At 40.9% G+C, this 17,880-nt stretch overlaps 1 protein-coding gene across 4 annotated transcripts in view; it reads left to right on the forward strand.

Moving 5' to 3' along the window:
• The window catches only part of il15ra (interleukin 15 receptor subunit alpha), a 104,110-nt gene that overhangs the window by 20,919 nt on the left and 65,311 nt on the right, over positions 1-17,880 (forward strand). For all 4 annotated transcript variants that reach the window (XM_039761335.1, XM_039761336.1, XM_039761338.1 and 1 more), the window contains exon 2: positions 17,123-17,302. In XM_039761335.1, coding sequence (XP_039617269.1) covers positions 17,123-17,302 — 180 coding nt within the window. The remainder of the gene's footprint in view (positions 1-17,122; positions 17,303-17,880) is intronic.

A 17,880-nucleotide genomic window follows, 5' to 3' on the forward strand; every position in this document is an offset into this window, starting at 1 on the left:
GAACGCAACCCCCGCAATCGAGGAGGGATTACTGTATACCAGAACATATGTAATTGCAACAATTTTCTGGGAGAAATGGTGCATTTTCTGGGAAAATTCCAGGGGTGCCGATAATTTCGGCCATGACTGTAGTAATCAGTTCACATTTATTGTTATGTGTACAAAGTAAAGGTGCATGATTATGATAAAATTAATAATTGACAATTATTGCCTTTGATATTATAATTGGGATTATTAAGTTCAATTAACAGTACTATGATATATGTACCTTGTATTGCCAAAAGCATATGTTGTATTCTGTTTACACACTGAACAGTAGAATTTTGTAGGGAACCACTTAAAGGATAGGTTCTGTATTTTTCAAGTCAAAGTTATTTCTTTACCAAAATGCTATACAGTATATGTGTTTACCATATGCAATTGTGTTCTAAAGTTAATCGTTTTCTGTAAATTAAAAAAACTTACTTGCACTCACACAATTTACATTTGTAGTCTGTGAGGCATGGAAGAAAAGCTTAAAAACGTACCATTTTTCAATCTGAGTTGTCGAGTATTGCTCCATGTCTTGCAATTGCACACAGTGTGATAAGGATGAAGAAGAGTCACAAAAAGGTTTGGGGATGGCCATTCCATACATCTAAAAAAGTTGACAAAGAAAAACATGTTGAAAGCTGCTCTCTAAATATGGCTGAACAGAGGAAGAGGTGGAGTCAGGAACAGGAAGTGACGTGACAGAAAGATGGGTTCTGGGTACCGGATCATTGGATGGTACCAGAAGTGACATCAACAGAGGCAGGTTTTTTGGCTGGTCTGCAGAGTGATATAAGGAGACTGGATCAGGTAACAGTACCAAACCTCGGTTCAACTGAGAAATAACATCATTTGATCCTGTAAACCATCTCCCATGCACACATGTGTGACATGGCCTCCCCCCACAGCCCAGACCCATTATTCCGGTGTCCTGAGCTGAGAGGTTGTGGACCAGAGAAATAGCATCTGTGTTGGCGTGGAGAGAACACCGACGGTAAAGGACTAAAAATGTAGGTGGTTCAAAAACCAATGAGTGACGCGTGGGTTGGACTCGTTGTGCACCACCATCCACTGTAAAATGGCATGATAAGTGATAAGGGTAAACTCATGGCCTAAGTGATAGTACCTCAGTTGTGTTACTGCCCATTTGATCTCCAAGACCTCCTGTTCCACCACTGCATACCAGGTTTCCATGTCCTGCAGTTTCTAGCTCAGGAACATGACGGGGTATTTGATACCATTGACGCTTTGGCTCAGCACGGCACCCAGTCCTGTGTCCGAAGCATCTTTCTGGAAGGTAAAAGGCAGAGAGAAGTTAGGAGCCAATAAAACAGGTGCCAACATAAGGGCCTGTTTCAGGCCACGAAATGCAGCATCAGCTTTATCATCCCATACAATGTTGTTAGGAGATCGCTTCTTTGTTAAATCTGTCAAGATTTTGTTTTTTTTTCTCCAGCCATCTGGAGTTTTTTTTGTTTTTTCTGTCCCCCCTGGCCATTGGACCTCACTCTTATTCAATGTTAATTAATGTTGATTTATTTTGTTTTCTTATTGTGTCTTTTATTTTTCTATTCTTTATTATGTAAAGCACTTTGAGCTACTGTTTGTATGAAAATGTGCTATATAAATAAATATTGTTGTTGTTGTTGTTGAAGAGTGCTGCTCTCTCGGAGAACCATGGTAGAAACTGGCGGAAGTACCTGGATAGACCAAGAAAGGCTGGGATCTGCCACTTTGTTTTTGGACATGGCCATTTCAATATGACATTTACTTTGGAACACTGTGGTTTGACTGATCCTTTACCCACTAGGTAACCCAAATATTTGGCCTTGATCATTCCGTAATAACATGTCTGAATATTAATTTGAAGTCCAGCTTTTCCATGTGCCTGGAGCACAGCCTGAAACTGCTCTAGGTGTTTCTTTCACATGTCGGAAAAAATAACTATGTCATCTAAGCAGGCGGTAAGGCCGCTCAAGGGCAGTTATCTCAGTTATCTCATGTTATAATATCATGCTCAATCAGCAAGGTGCGACTTGGTTTCTTGTTTGCTACCTTACTGCTTCAAGTTCCTGTTTCTGTTGGGGCATCAAATTAGGACCAAAGTTAATGTTTTTACAGGCAAAAAGAGAATGGGACTGGCTGGAATAAGGCTTGGGCTCCCTGTTCCTCCATGGCTTGCAAGTTGACGTGATAAATTCGTTTGCTTAGTTGACGATTTGGTTGTTCTTCCAGATAATCAACAAGCCCTCTTCACTCCTTAACTTTGTATGGGCCCGGCCAATTAGCCATTAATTTAGAGTGTGAGGTAGGAATGAGTACCATGACACAGTCTCCAGGGCAGAACTCTCAAAGTACCATCCCATGATCATAACATCAGGCCTGTGCTGGTTGTGCCTTTGCCATATTTTCTTTTAAGATAGGTCAAAGTTTGGCAAATCTATTGCATAACTACACAATATACTCCAGAATGTTAATAGAAGGGAGGGCCTCTTCCTCCCATCCTTCTTTTACAATATCCAATATCCCTCAGGGTTGAAGCACATATAGTAATTCAAAAGGGGAGAAGCCCAATGAAGCTTGAGACACCTCCCTATAGGCAAAAAGTATAAAGGGGAGGAAAATTCCAGTTCCTCCCATCCTCGCTAACCACCTTACATACCATTTGCTTGACAGTCTGATTAAACCTCTCGACAAGACGTCAGCTTGTGGGTGGTCAACTGTGATCTTTAAATTTTTGAATTTGAGCAACTTGGTAACTTCCCTGAAAGTCTCCAAGGTAAAAGCCATCCCTTGGTCTGTTAAGACTTCTTTAGGGATGCTAACAAAGACCCCTACAAGATCTCATGCATGCAATTGCTATCAAATTGGCTACTCTGAACGGGATAGCCGGTAGCATAATCTATGAAGATGAGAATGTATTTATGTCCTCACGCTGAGGGATCAAGGGGTCCTACAATATGGACCCCTATGCATTCAAATGGGATGTCATTTAGGAGAAGGGGAACCAACGGAGCGCAGTCTTTCTCGGGAATCGGACGTAACTGACACTCTGGACAGGAGGCACAGAAACATTGGACCTCCTCACGGATGCCCTTCCAATGAAAAAGTTTAATCCTCTCTAACGTTTTGTCAATTCTCAGATGTGCGCCTGTAGTGTTATGGGTCCACAGCTCATTGAGCAAAGACCATTTTAAATAAATAATCACTGCACCCGAGGCGGCTTTGTGAGGGGGACGTTGTTGTAGCGAGCCGCGGGACGCTCGGGATGTGGGCGTTTCTCACAGATTGCACAGGTGAGGAACTGCCCACATCCGTGATTGCTCCCTTGGCTAATGCTGCAGCTGCGATGGCCCCTAACGTTATAAAAAAAGAAGCGCAAGTCGGTTTTGGGGAGATCGAGAGAAAAGGACGAAAGGAAAGAGGACGGAGGTTACTGGGAGTGATCGAGGGAGCAGGTCAGTGAGAGAGAGCCGCGAAGGGCGAGCGAGTGAACGAGCGCTCACGGGCAGCTGCGAGGGCCTAGGGTGTTGGGCCTGCACCCAGGCGGTTGAGTTGGATGTCGCTCCCGCTGAGCGATCAGGTAGCGGGAGTGACCAAGGGAAGGCGACTGGCCGCAGAGAGGCCATGGAAAGGCAGCGGAAGTCGGGAGACTTGGTGCTGGAATCCCCAACGTGGGTGACCTGGCCGTTGTGGGAAACCAAGTTCTCCGAGACTGGGATGAGTGCCGACTAAAGCCAGGGATCAGGAGGTCTCCAGTCTCGTGTGAGTGTTACAGGAGGGCAGCTGCAGAGAGCGTCTCGCCTGCTGCAAAGCCCAATTGGGAGAAGCAGGTGAGACGCTAACATAGAAGAGCACCGGACTTGTTGGTTTTTTTTAAAGGCTGCTTCTTAAAGAAGATTTTACCTCTGGCTTTAAAGGATTGTGTTTTTTTTCTAGTGTTTTAACCTCCATGTTTTCATTTTATTTATTTATTTATTTATTTGAACTTAAGAAGCACTGCACTTTATGGACACTTTGTTTTTGATTGTTTTTAATAAAAGCACTGTTTCACTTTTAACCATCCACTTGCTCAGATACTCAATTATTGCCTTCACTGACTAGCTCACTTGGTTTCATAATCGACGGTGTTGGGTTCAAGGGTTCCCAAACAGCAATGGGAGCGTGGAGCCAGAACCTGCATCGTCACAGCGCCTTGGAGATGGCATGTGCCAGCTCACAGACCTGTCACCAGAAGGTCCGTGGCACCAACAACAGTGACCTCATCTCCCCCTCATGCTCACTACGCGATATATATTAAATCATTGTTAATAACAAAGTGGGGTCCTAATAGCATGGGATTTAAAGTGCATTGACCATTTACTGCCACAACTGCATTTTTGGCAAACTTAAGCAATTTGTCTTTCCACTTGCTCCCATTTAAAGGACACTGGGGTTTGCCTAAACTGAAACTGTAATATGGTATGGGAGTCGAGGCTGACCTGACTGGGTGGCATGTCAGACCATGATGTCAACTCCCAGGGCTCCATAGGTTCCGGAATTGTCGTCAAGACTTCTATGTCACACTGAGTAACCACGTGACTTCTTGTTGCCGGCAGTGTATATAGTGTGGAGACGGTTTGGGGTGGATTATCTCTGTCCATTACTAGACCTAAGGATTTAACTGGAGGGTTTTTTGTCATATGCTTTTAATCTTAGACCATTCTCTGCTGAGAATGATGGGAAAGGGTGGATTTTGCAGCACTGCTACTTGTACGGTCCTTATGGAGTCTTAATAGCTGATCACACAAGCAGTGGACTGATACCACCACGTTTCAATGTGAATACAGTTTAAACTGGTCTTTCCCTTAAGCCACTTTTGCAGTAACACATAACGGTGAGCAACAATATAGATGTTGCTGCCAGTATCTATGAGTGTGCCCATTCACCACCACCACTCTTGTCCAGGGTAAAGATAATGGGTTAGCAACATCGCAGTACCTTTCACCTATAGGGCAACTGTTATCCATTGGCTTGCTGAGTTGTGGGCAATTGGGGATGGTATGGCCTGTTCCCCGCATTTGAAACAGTACGGGGTTGCAGTGTAGTTCTCCTTTTGACGAGTCACAAACTCACGGTGAGAAGGCTCTGAGTTAGCGATACATTCCTGTCGGGATTGACGCACAGACCTTTCCACACATTCAGACCTGGATGCTGCTCTATGACTCTTCACTGTATTGATCAAGGCATCCATGTTTTTATAGGTTTGCCTGCTGACTGGCTGGGTGAAGAAGTTTGGTTGGGGTAGGTTGTACCAGTAGGTTACAGACAACTTGCTCTAGGATTTCTTTTGAGTTATTGATGCATGGCCTTAACCAGTGCCCTTCCTTTCCCCAAAGATCATGTGCCTGAGGTCTTGTCAACCGCTCTGGATCTGACCTCCATTCATGGAAGAGCCTTGCCTTCTGGTCCGTGGAAATGCTGTATCTTTTTAAGGTCTTAGCTTTTAGAGTGTCATAGTTGGCAGCATCCTCATCCCCAAGGTCATAGTAGGTCCTTTGCTCTTCACTCTTCAGGAATGGCGCCAATATATTTGCCCACTCGGCATGCTTCCAATGGTGTCTTAATAACCTGTACATGCAAAAATTAAGAGATACAACTCAATGTCATCATTCTCTTGTAGCGGCATCAGCTCTTGGGAAGGAGCCCTTAACCGATCCTGCTGGAGTGCAATAAGTACATGAGCGCGTGCTTCTGCCTCAGCGAGCTGGGTTCAGGTTTTACCCAATTGGACCTTATGTACCTGTATCTCTGTGGCCATGTTGTGTAGTAGAGAAGTCAGGTCTTGCTCTTCACTCATTTTTGAGAAATAGTCCTGCCAACTATACCAATGTAATATGGATGAAAAAAACTACAATAAGTTTTGGACATTGTCCCCCCTTATACTTGAATAAGTTGATGAAGAAAAAAATAAGCTCATCTTTACAGCCAGGAGTCTAAAACAGAAGCGAGTAACATGTTGAAAGCTGCTGTCTAAATATGGCTGAACGGAGGAAGAGGTGGACTTAGGGAGGCCTGGTCTGACTGAGAAATAGCACCATTTGAGCTTGTAAACTGTCTCTGTCTCCCAACACATATTACAAACATGTACAAACTGCGGACAGTTTATACATATCTTTTTTAAACAAAAAAACAAATTTTAGATTTAGCCATTTTAAAAGAAGACCAGTCATGTGCAATAGCTGAGTTTTCCTGTGCAACAACCTTACACCTACCCTGGGAGGTTGTTTCTCCTGGTGGACCAAATCATAGAAAAGTTTTTGTGCCACATGGTTTTGTTATGATTTTCTTCTGTATTTATGTGATAATTCGCTCAAGTGAATAGAAAATGTATCCCTGCCACAAGAAAAATGGTATATAAAATAATTATTTCTTAATCCCTTTTGCTGTTACAAACATGCATCAGAAGCACAGAATGCGCAGTTCAGTAACTCAAGGCTTGAAAAATGTATGTACTTGGTAACTTTTTAAGATTTTTTTCCCGTGCCTCCTCGATTGTAAACTGCAAGAGCAGGCAAGATTTTGTTTAATTTATAGAAAGCAATTAACTTTTTAACACAGTTTTATGTGGAAAATGTATATATGTTTGTGCTGAAATAACGTCAATGTGAAACATACCAAACTTATCCTTTGAAATTGTTAAAAGTTGGATTACTTGAAAAATTTTTTAAAAATTACAGCACACAACAATATGAATATTTACACTGTCAAGCTCAAGAAGTACCTAGATAGTAACAAATTTTTACATGTTGCTGCCAGACTCAGTGACATTCATGTTCTTGAGGAAAGTATTGTAATGAAAGGCACACTCATACTGTATAAATAATGTTCAGTATTTTTCAAGTCAATATTACTTCTTCACAAGCATTGTATATATGCATTTGCCACATGAAATTGTGTTTATAAAGTGTTTTCTATACATTTAAAAATATCTTACCCTCACTAGTGCTTTACAGTGTGGGCTAATGGGGCATGGGGAATCACCAATGAAATAAAAACTTTAAAACTTACCAAATATGTCCAAGTCAGTTATCAGTTGTCAAGTATTGATGCAAGTCTTGTGATTACACACATATTGTAAAATAGTTTATTCACTTATAGCTGAATATGACCAATAAAAGTCCCAGAATACACCAGCTGATTGCGAGACTCCAATGGCTGCAGTGAGTGTACTGGCACACATGCACAAATTGATGTTCTTTTTTAAATTAAAATTACAACTGCATGGTTTTAATGAGAATGTCAGTAACTGTGCACAAAACTCAAAATTACAAACACTATTTTTGTTTTTTTCTTGTTTTCGTGTAGTTGTATTTTGCAGACATTTTTCCCTTTTATTTTAAGTTTAGTTAAGAGAATGATTCATTTTTTTGTTAATGGCATGTTTCGTTTTGGTTTTCTTTAATGGGAAAAATCCATCCAAATGGATGCCACCTATCTAACTCAGCAAAGGACATTTCTGCAGAAAAATTAGGACTCTGTGGGATGCTTTTTCCTATGATACTACAGTTCATTTTTACATTCTGTTATTGTCCTTAAGAAATGTCCTTTGGTTTTGGCAGCAGTTCACGGTAATCTCAAAGAGATGTGTTAACATTTCTGCAGAAAAATTAGGACTCTGTGGGTCGCTTTTTACTATGATGTATGTCTACTAGGACTAGATGTTTTAATCCCTTTGTAATTAGGACATCATTGATTTCTTAGGTAGGACTGGAGGTGTCTTCATGGGTTTTCAACTGGCAGTGTTACTGCCTCAAGTACGACACATCATCAGTTGTGTACCCCGGGGTCATTTGGTGTTTCGGCCTTTTTCACAGTACACCCTCGCCCGAGGATGGCCCACCACAGGCTGATCAGACCTGGGTGTGTGTTGCACTGGAGGCTTCATGAGCAGCCCATACGGTCTCATTCCGCTTCAGCCACAACCAATGGCTGCTTCTTATGGCGGTATCTGCCAGCTCCTTGACGGTCTTGCGCTGAGCCTGCCCACTGACTCCTACCTCCTTCAGCAGCCTTGTGTTGGAACTAGCTATGAAACCCCTGCCACCCACCTCCACTGATTGCACAGACAATTTCTAGCCCTGGTCCTCTGCCTCATCTGTTTGTATATCGCAGCTTTTTCCTTTTGAATGCCTCATCAATGGCTTCCTCCCATGGGACTGTCAGCTCCACAATAAACACACGTCAACAGGATTTACACCAAAGGACCAGGTCTGGCCTCAGGTTTGTTATTGCGATTTTAGTTGGGAAAGTTAGTCTTTGATTTAGATCCACTTGCATTTCCCAGTCTTGGGCTGCATTCAGTGGACATGAGACTGGAGACGCTGTTTTGGTCGGCTGCTTCTCCCCCTCACAGACAAAAGATGTTCATTGCCGAGAGGCAGTCTCAGCTTCCAAGGGTATGGTGTTGGTAGTTACCCTCTTGCTCTCCAGTGTAGCTGCCAAGCTCCTTAACACTTGGTTGTGGCGCCAGGTGTATCTGCCTTGGGTAAGGCTCGTCTTGCAACCCACCAGGATGTGTTTAAGAGTTGCTGGGGCAGCACACTGGAGACAGGCCAGATCCTCTCCAAATGAAAGATGCAAGTTTGTTGGAGAGGGCAGGACATCATATGTGGCTCTGATGGTAAAGCTCAGCATATTGGACTCCATGTTCCACAGCTCACTCTAAGTGATCTTTCTCCTCTCCACACCATCCCACTTCATCCAGCAGCCTTGCTTAGCTTGGGACACAGCCCTAGCACATCTGCCTGCATCCTCCTGGTGGCGCACCTCCTCTATCACCAGGTGTTGCCATTCTAACGGGTCAGCCTTCTGCCATGTGGGTGTTGTACGCAGGCCTAGGCCCCCTCTGCTGGTTTGGACTTGTTCCACTATGTCCTGATGCCTCAGGGTAGCCTTTGCCTGTACCACTGCTGCTCCTGGCCTCCACCTCCTCCCTGCTACCAAGGTTGGAGCAGCACCTCTGATCAAGGGATCCCTAGATTCTGTGAGGGTCATTTCAAGCCTTGCTTTGTAGCATTTGTACTCTTCTACCAGGCTTGATATTGGAAGAGAGAGCACTCCGTTGCCATATAGGCCTATGCTACTGAGGCATCTGGGTAATCCAAGCCACCTCCGCACCTGCACATTCAACAGCCTTTCCAGCCGCTTGGCATGGGATAGGGTGACCTTATAGATGGAAATTGACCACATGAGGCGGGGCAATAATCCAAACTGAAAGCACCAGAGCTTCAGCTTCCCTGGAAGAGCAGTATGGTTAATTTGCTGTAGGCCGCTGATTGTGTCCTGCCTGATTTGTTCCACCTGTTCGGAGTCTTTTAGCTCTGCATTGTACCAACGTCCAAGGCTTTTGATGGGCTTTTCCAGGATTGTTGGTATCGGCACATCATTAACATGGAACCTCTCGTTGACGAGCTGGCCCTTAACGATGGAGATGCTGTGGGATTTTTCTGGTTTAATCTCCATTCGTGCCCATTTGATGTTACACTGGATTTTGTCCAGCAGACGTCTGGTGCATGCCTTAGTTGATGTTATAGTTGTCATGTCATCCATAAACGCCCTGATCAGAGGAAGACGCAGCCCGCTCTTCAGATGTTCCCCTCCAACCACCCACCGTGAAGCTCGAATAATTATCTTCATTGCCATGGTGATGGCCAGTGGGTGGTGGTACAACCCACCATTATGCCAATCCACAGGGACTGCCAAGCAGTTGTTTTATCTTGGAGTGTAATGCAGAACTGGAGGTTCTGGAAATAGGCTTTTACCAGCCTTGTGATGATCTCTGGGACATGGAAAAAATTGATTACAATTCACTTTTACATTCTGTTATTGTCTTTTAGAAATGTCGTTTGGTTTTGGCAACAGTTCATGGTAATCTTAAAATAAATGTGTTAACTGGCTTACCAACAATAGTCATAGTCATTTTTGAACTTTCTTATTCCAATTCAGAGGAGTGGACAGCGAGAGCCTCTCTTGGCAAAACTGGGCACAATGCAGGAAAAGGTCCTGGAGAGGGCACCAGTCCATCACAGGATTCAAACTTACACTCACAGTGCTACCAACTTTGCCCAAGTGAAAACAGACCTTGTGGAGTAGATAGATAATTGCATCCTATACCTCAGTCTTTGTCCGATAGGCATACTGCAGTGGGTTCAGGTGGTCTACCATAGGAGGACTCATATAGTCCAGGACACAGGTTTCAATGGTTTACATGATGTGAGACGCAAGTGCCACTGGTCTGTAGTCATTAAGTGAAGAGGTGCCTGCCTTCTTTGGAACTGGAACAATGCAGAATGTTTTCCACAGCAGCAACACTTTCTGGAGCCTTAGAGACAGATTGAACAGGTGACACAGGACACGACAAAGGTAGTCAGCACAGGCCTTAAGAACTATGGGATTACACTGTGTGTAGCTTCCTCAGTTGTCTCAGTTGTCTATAGATTTTAAAATAGAATGAAAAGTTTTCAGCAGCTGAACATGACCCAATACTTGATGCATCACAATATAGAGTATATAGCAGACTGATTAACTACCTAAATATGTTACAATTTTGAATTTGTGTATTGCATATTTAAGGCTTAATGGCATTATTCAAATTTGAAAAAGTTTCCTTTGAATTTCCCAGTTTCATTGTACTGTAAATGTATTACACTTAAAACAATTATATATTCAGTAGTAGTATTAGTGGTGTGACACATTCTTGGCAGCAAGTGAAAATGATATACAAGAACACAAAGAAAACTGTAGCTTCTGTTACTGGTGAAGGCCCAGCTTTGAACATCACTCCTTCTGAGAATGACCAATTGTGTAGCACAACTGGCCATACTTCAATGTCAATATCAGATTAAGGACATATCTGTGCACTGATACTATTGAATGATTTGTGTTTTACATAGTCAGCCTCCAGTGAGCTTGACAGTGTGGTTATTGTCACATTAGTGCAATATATTTTAACTAAATAAACTAATATGTTTGAAAAACCTAAAGAATATTATGTCGTGTCACAGATAAAACCTTGAATAAATGCATTTTACATAGCTTACCAGCAATAAAAAAGCTTTTTTACTACACTATAACAAGAAAACAGCTTTAGCACAAGGGATACTTTACAAACCTTCTAACACACCAAGTCCATTTTAAGATTCCTTGCAGCATCATTGTTGTACAGAAATGCACCCATGATGGATGGAAAAGCAAATGGCTGCAAACCATTTGCAGAGTAGTCAGGCATTTGGTTGCAGGGAGTTGACATGCCATTTATGGTTTCAACTAGCAAAATACCTGCGCTTCGCAGCGGAGAAGTAGTGTGTTAAAGAATTTATGAAAAAGAAAAGGAAACATTTTAAAAATAACTTAACATGATTATCAATGTAATTGTTTTGTCACTGTTATGAGTGTTGCTGTCATATATATATATACACACACACACACACAGACACACACACATATAAACATATATACATATACATATATACATATAAATATATCTACATATACACATATCTACACATACACATATCTATATATATATATATATATACACACACAGACACATATATACATATATATACAGATCTAATATATATATATATCCACATATATACACACATATATATATACATATCCACATATATATATATACACATATATATACATATCTACATATATATATACATACATACATACATACTGTACATATATATATACTGTATACTGTATAGCAAAATCGCAGCGACGAAGAACTGCTTTAAAATTTTTATTAAGAAGAAAAGAAAACCTTTTTAAACTGAGGGAAAATATGAGGGAAAATATACCAATAACTATCTGTTAAGGATCTCTTTGTATACCACGTTGTCAGTTCAGCAGTCCGGTTGTAATATGACCAAGCTGTGCACTGAGATTACTTGAGAATTTACTGAGAATGCAACGTATAGTTTTGTCCAGGAGGAAAGCAATAATGCCTCAAATCAATGGCAACCTTTTGTAGGGTGTGTCCCTGAGACTTATTAATTGTCATCGCGAAGCAGAGCCTTACTGGAAATTTGAGGCATTTGAATTGGAATGGGAGATCAGAGGGTATAACGGTGATGCGAGGAATACATTCAGAGTGTGGCGCTCTGCTGTTTTTTTGTGTAGCTGCCTTCACACAGCTTCTCCGCTGCTTTATAAACGAGCGCCATATAAGGCCGTCGTTTCTCCTTGCTTCGCGGTTCTGTACTGTTTTATTGTTCGTTTATTACGATTCTTATAGTTATTGTGTAGCTATTCAAGACTTACTTTACTGTTCAGGTACCCATTTCTTTTATTTAATCCGCGGCTTGTACGCTATTTTTTGTTTGTTTATTATGATTATAGATATTTATTGATTCCCTTCTTTAGCTGACTGCCTGCTCATATAAGGCGCTCCGCTGGTTTTTTGTGAAGCAACCTTTACACAGCTTCTCCGCTGTTTTATAAACAAACGACATATAAAGCCGTCCTTTTTCCTTGCTTTGCCAAGGAAGCTGCATTTTTATTTAATCCACGGGTTCTCCGCTGTTTTATTGTTCGTTTATTACGATTATTATAGTTCTCTTTATATATCACGTTGTCAGTTCAGCACTCTGGTTGTAATATGACGAAGCTGCGTGAGCTCACTCTTGAGAATGCAATGTATTGTTATCCAGGAGAAAAGCAGTCTTGCCTGAAATCAATGGCATCCTTTTGTAGGGTCTGTCCCTGAGACTTATTACTTGTCATCGTGCAGCAGAGCCTTACTGGAAATTGGAGGCAACTGAATTGAAATGGGAGATCAGAGGGTATAAAGGGGATGCGAGGAATACATTGAATGTGGAGAAACTCTAGAGACAGCGTGTGTATTAACTTGTGGATTTTTCTGTGAGTATTTGGTGGCAGCGTGACGAAGTTGCTTCCGCAAGACCGCGTTAGCTGTGGAGCTCAACTCGGAGCATATTCTTTTCCTAATTTTGTAATGCGTTTTTTAAACAGGTTTGATGCATGGAAGTGATCACTCGTACTGCATTCAGTCAGTTCACGTGAGCTGCTCTCTTGTGTGATGTTGCGATGTCCACGGCTTTATTTAATGTTAGCTAAGACCTGGGACTTAAAAGTTTCTCGCTACAGCAATTTTTACTCCGTTACAAAGTTATCCAAAGTCTCGTTTATACCTTGTGTCTTCTCATTAAACTTGTATCTCGCGAATAAAGTATTCGGCGTTTTTCTTCAGCGCTCTTTGGGAGCTCTTCCTTCTTTTCTACGTACTGTGGTCACAGTCAGTTCACGTGATTACATGGGAGGCGTGATGATGTCACATGCAGCTCCGCCCCCACGGCCATCGTGCTAACGTCCATTACAGTATATGGAGAAAAATAGGTTCCAGTTATGAACATTACGCATAGAATTTCGAAATGAAACCTGGCCAACTTTTGTAAGTAAGCTGTAAGGAATGAGCCTGCCAAATTTCAGCCTTCTACCTACACGGGAAGTTGGAGAATTAGTGATGAGTGAGTGAGTCAGTCAGTGAGTGAGTGAGTCAGTGAGGGCTTTGCCTTTTATTAGTATAGATTAATTGCATAGAAAGATGATTCTTCTTTAGAAAATGCAAAGGGAATTGTGATTTTCTTTTTACAGCATTTTTTACATTGGTAAAAATCCCTAGCTTGAAATCTAGTTACCTCATCCATTGAATTATCAAGGAATGGGCACAGCACACCACACCACAGGGTTGTTGAAAGTTAATGTGACTTTTTTATGTGTTAAAAATAAACCACAACATCTGTATACAAATCATCAGTACAACTACCTGACCATACATGCCAATTTTTATAATATACTAGCAAAATACCCGCACTTCGCAGCGGCAAAGTACTGCCTTAAAATATTTATTAAGAAGAAAATTAAACCTTTTTAAACCGAGGGAAAATATACCAGTAATTATTTGTTAAGGATCTCTTTGTATACCGCATTGTGAGTTCGGCCCTCCGATTGTAATATGACCAAGCTGTGCGCTGAGCTTACTCTTAAGCATGCAACGTACAGTTGGCCATGTGAAAAGTAATCTTGTTTCAAATCTCACAGCTTGGATTGCTGCTGTCATAATCGGCTTGAGTTTCATGGTTTGTTTCAATTACGACAATATTTGTAGGACTTGTGTTGAAGTGACATTCGGCATCTGTCAAGCGTTGTAAGTATACAACCGGTTTCATCGATAACTTTACATCCAGCTTTTGAGAGTTTAAACATTCATAAACATCAAAGTGTCCACTACTGAAATCGTCACCTGTGAATCTAAGATGTTTAAGAGGCATTGGCGGTTGTCCAAAGGTGTAAAATATTTGGCTATTTCGGTACACTTGAAAGCGACAACCGAACAATTCAGCGGCAGCCATCAACTCACATGCAGAACTATAGGTGAAGGGCTTAAGCATTCCACTCTTATAGTGCTCCTGTGTAGTATAATTATCTCCTGTACCATCATCAGTCCACACCTTGAATATGTCCCAGTCATTCAATACATAAGACACAATGTTCCTCCGGATATCAAGAGTGAGCCTGATATGGCCGTGCAATATGTAACAAAGAGAATGGAAAAGGCAGGTGCCATCTCCGGGCATGGAAACCATTCGGTAAGTGACAGTTCTTTGATCGATGGTGATCACCTCGATAGACATGTTAATAGGGGTATGGTTGGAACGATAAAGGAAATGGGTACTTGAACAATGTAAAGGAAGTCTAAAATACGTACACAATAACTATAATCGTAATAAATGAACAATAAAACAGCGGAGAAGCCGTGAATTAAATAAAAAGGCTGTAGTTATCAGCAGGGAGACGTGAATCCCGTGGCAAAGCAAGGAAGGGAATGTAGAGACCAGAGCGACGGACGGCCTTATATAGGCAGGCAGCCAACAACGTGGGAGGCGTTGGGATGGGGGACCCAACGGCGCCTCACACGGTGACCGAGCTGTGGACGTATGTATGTACATAAGTAGGATTCAGTTAGCATTGGGAACCCGCATACCAAATTTCTTGAAGATGGGCCCATAAATAACAAAGACCGTTGGAAAGTTCAATATGGCGGCCGACAGTGGCGTCATACCACTGAAATAAGTACGTACATTGGTTTCGGTTAGCTCAGGGAAGCCACCTAACAAATTTCGTGAAGATGGAGCCATAAATAAGAAAGTTCAACATGGCGGACGTTGTCGCGTAGAATTTCGAAATAAAACCTGCTTAACTTTTGTAAGTAAGCTGTAAGGAAAGAGCCTGCCAAATTTCAGCCTTCTACCTACACGGAAAGTTGGAGAATTAGTGACGTTGGAAAGTTCAATATGGCGGCCGACAGTGGCGTCCTACCACCGAAATAAGTATGTACATCGGTTTCGGTTAGCGCAGGGAAGCCACCTACCAAATTTCCTGAAGATAGGGTCAGACTTCTACCTACAGGTGAAGTTGGGGAATTAGTGACGTTGGAAAGTTCAATATGGCGGCCGACAGTGGCATCATACAACTGAAATAAGATAAAATAAAACTGTAATTATATCAGTTTCGGTTAGCGCAGGGAAGCCACCTACCAAATTTCGTGAAGATGGGGCCATGAATAAGAAAGTTCAACATGGCGGACGTTGTTGACTGTTATGACCGTTACGCGTAGAATTTCGAAATGAAACCTGCTTAACTTTTGTAAGTAAGCTGTAAGGAATAAGCCTGCCAAATTAGTCTTCTACCTACACAGGAAGTTGGAGAATTAGTGATGAGTGAGTGAGTGAGTGAGTGAGTCAGTCAGTCAGTCAGTCAGTCAGTCAGTGAGGGCTTTGCCTTTTATTAGTATAAATCTACTGTATTTAATTTGCTGAACCTCAGTTACAAAAACATTTTATCTTTTTAATATCTCAGTAATGAAAAGAGGACAGTATGGACATTTATAAGAATAATAAAGGGGTTGAATGCAATTATTTCTTAAGGTGTGCAATTGAATCTATTTAATATATGTTAGTCTTTATTACTATACAGTATAGACAGTACATACAAATATGTTCATGTCATATAATCAAAACATGGCTATGGAATTTCTTTGTAATCATTATTTGTGCTGGTGGTTTAAGTGCTCTACATGAGCTATCACCTCAGTAAGATTTTCAATGAAAGGAGCACACCATAGTTGAAGGCTTTGGTTTGTGTCATTTTTGTGTACAGTACATTAATATGATCATCTCTGTGCTACATCGATTTAGAGGTTTACTGATTTAGAATTGGTGATTTCGTAATTAGCAACTTTAACTTCATAGAACGCACCTTTATAACCTATTTTTATTATAATATATTTTCATTTTGCCTTTTGTTTGTGCCAAGGAACAGTGGCAAATTATTTACCATTATCTACATATGATATTGTGTATAATTTTGACATTTTCAGTGAACAGTATACCTTGTAATGTTTGTCATTTGTAGCAAACATATCAATTTTATTGAATTCATAGTGTAACTAAGAATGCTACCTCATTAGATATGCCAAAAATATTCTGATTCATCAAAGTTTCCTGAGTTCTCAACACTCTGCTAAGCTTCATTTTTAACCTGGAACAGAGCAGGCTAAGAGATGATGTTTAGTTGCCTAAGTTAGCAACTGACTTGCCATTATCCTCTTTTGATGGAACCAAACAGGCTGAAATAATCCTAGCTTGTCAAATCAAGTCAGGCTTACTCACTAAGTGCATTTTATGGAATACTTCCGGCTTTACATCATTGTCCGAACAAGCCAACAATAACCCAATAGTAACCTTATTTAGGCTATTTTTTCTACCTATATAATACTGTAAGGTACTTTTCAAGCATTTAATGTAGTCTGCTAACAAGTGTAATTGCATTCTGTCATTGTTATTTTTGAATATGACTCATTGATTTTTAAAATGTTTAATGAATAAAAATGTGATACGTCACTCTTTAAAATAAAAAAATGTAAAATGCTTCAACTTTCAAATCAATAAATGAAGTCCCCAAACTCACCTGAATATTATGCCTTGCATATATTTTCTTACTTATTTTTGTTTTGCAGATACCTGTAAACAACCTGCTAGTCTACATAACACAAAGGAACCAGAAAAGCGGAGTTTTAGTGCTGGAGAAAAGTTTCGTTACAGCTGCAGTATTGGTCACGTACGAAAAGCTGGCACATCTAATCTCATCAAATGTGGGAAAAATGGATCCTGGACACAGTCCAACTTAATATGTATTGGTAAGTGGATGTGTTTTATATTGTATGTTAAACAGACTCCCTGACTGTCTTCCTCTCTGCCCACTCCAACAGATTATGTAAACTAGTTTTGAAGTATTTTTTTCTGTTATTTTGTACAAACATTTTTTACATATAGTGCAAAACATTTTAAGTTTATTTTTTTTATTAAATATAGAATCATGAGGTAATGTAGTGCCATCAAAGTATTCAGACTTACAAAATGATACATTTTCAACCGAGTATCACCTGGTACTGGATTGTTTCTCTCACTGCCTCCTTGTCTGTGGAGAATCAGCAGTATAGGTGTGACTGTCCTTTAAAGTAAATGAAACCTTGTACACGATCGTCTCATTTTGCAACAAAGCTACATTACAGAAGCTGAAGTATATCAATAAAAATCTATTTTTTCAGCTTTGGGCGAATGTGCATCTACATGCTAGAGAACGATGTCTTCACAACCCTTTTATAATAGGTATTGCTTTGAAAACTTATTCTGTGTAAACCTAGTTAAAAGGAAGGACAGTTATTCACTTTCCTTGGGCTTTAAATCAAGAGGGAATAATTCCCTGCTACCAAAG

This window comes from Polypterus senegalus, chromosome 8, assembly GCF_016835505.1.
Source record: "Polypterus senegalus isolate Bchr_013 chromosome 8, ASM1683550v1, whole genome shotgun sequence".
Classification (NCBI taxonomy): Eukaryota; Metazoa; Chordata; class Cladistia; order Polypteriformes; family Polypteridae; genus Polypterus; species Polypterus senegalus.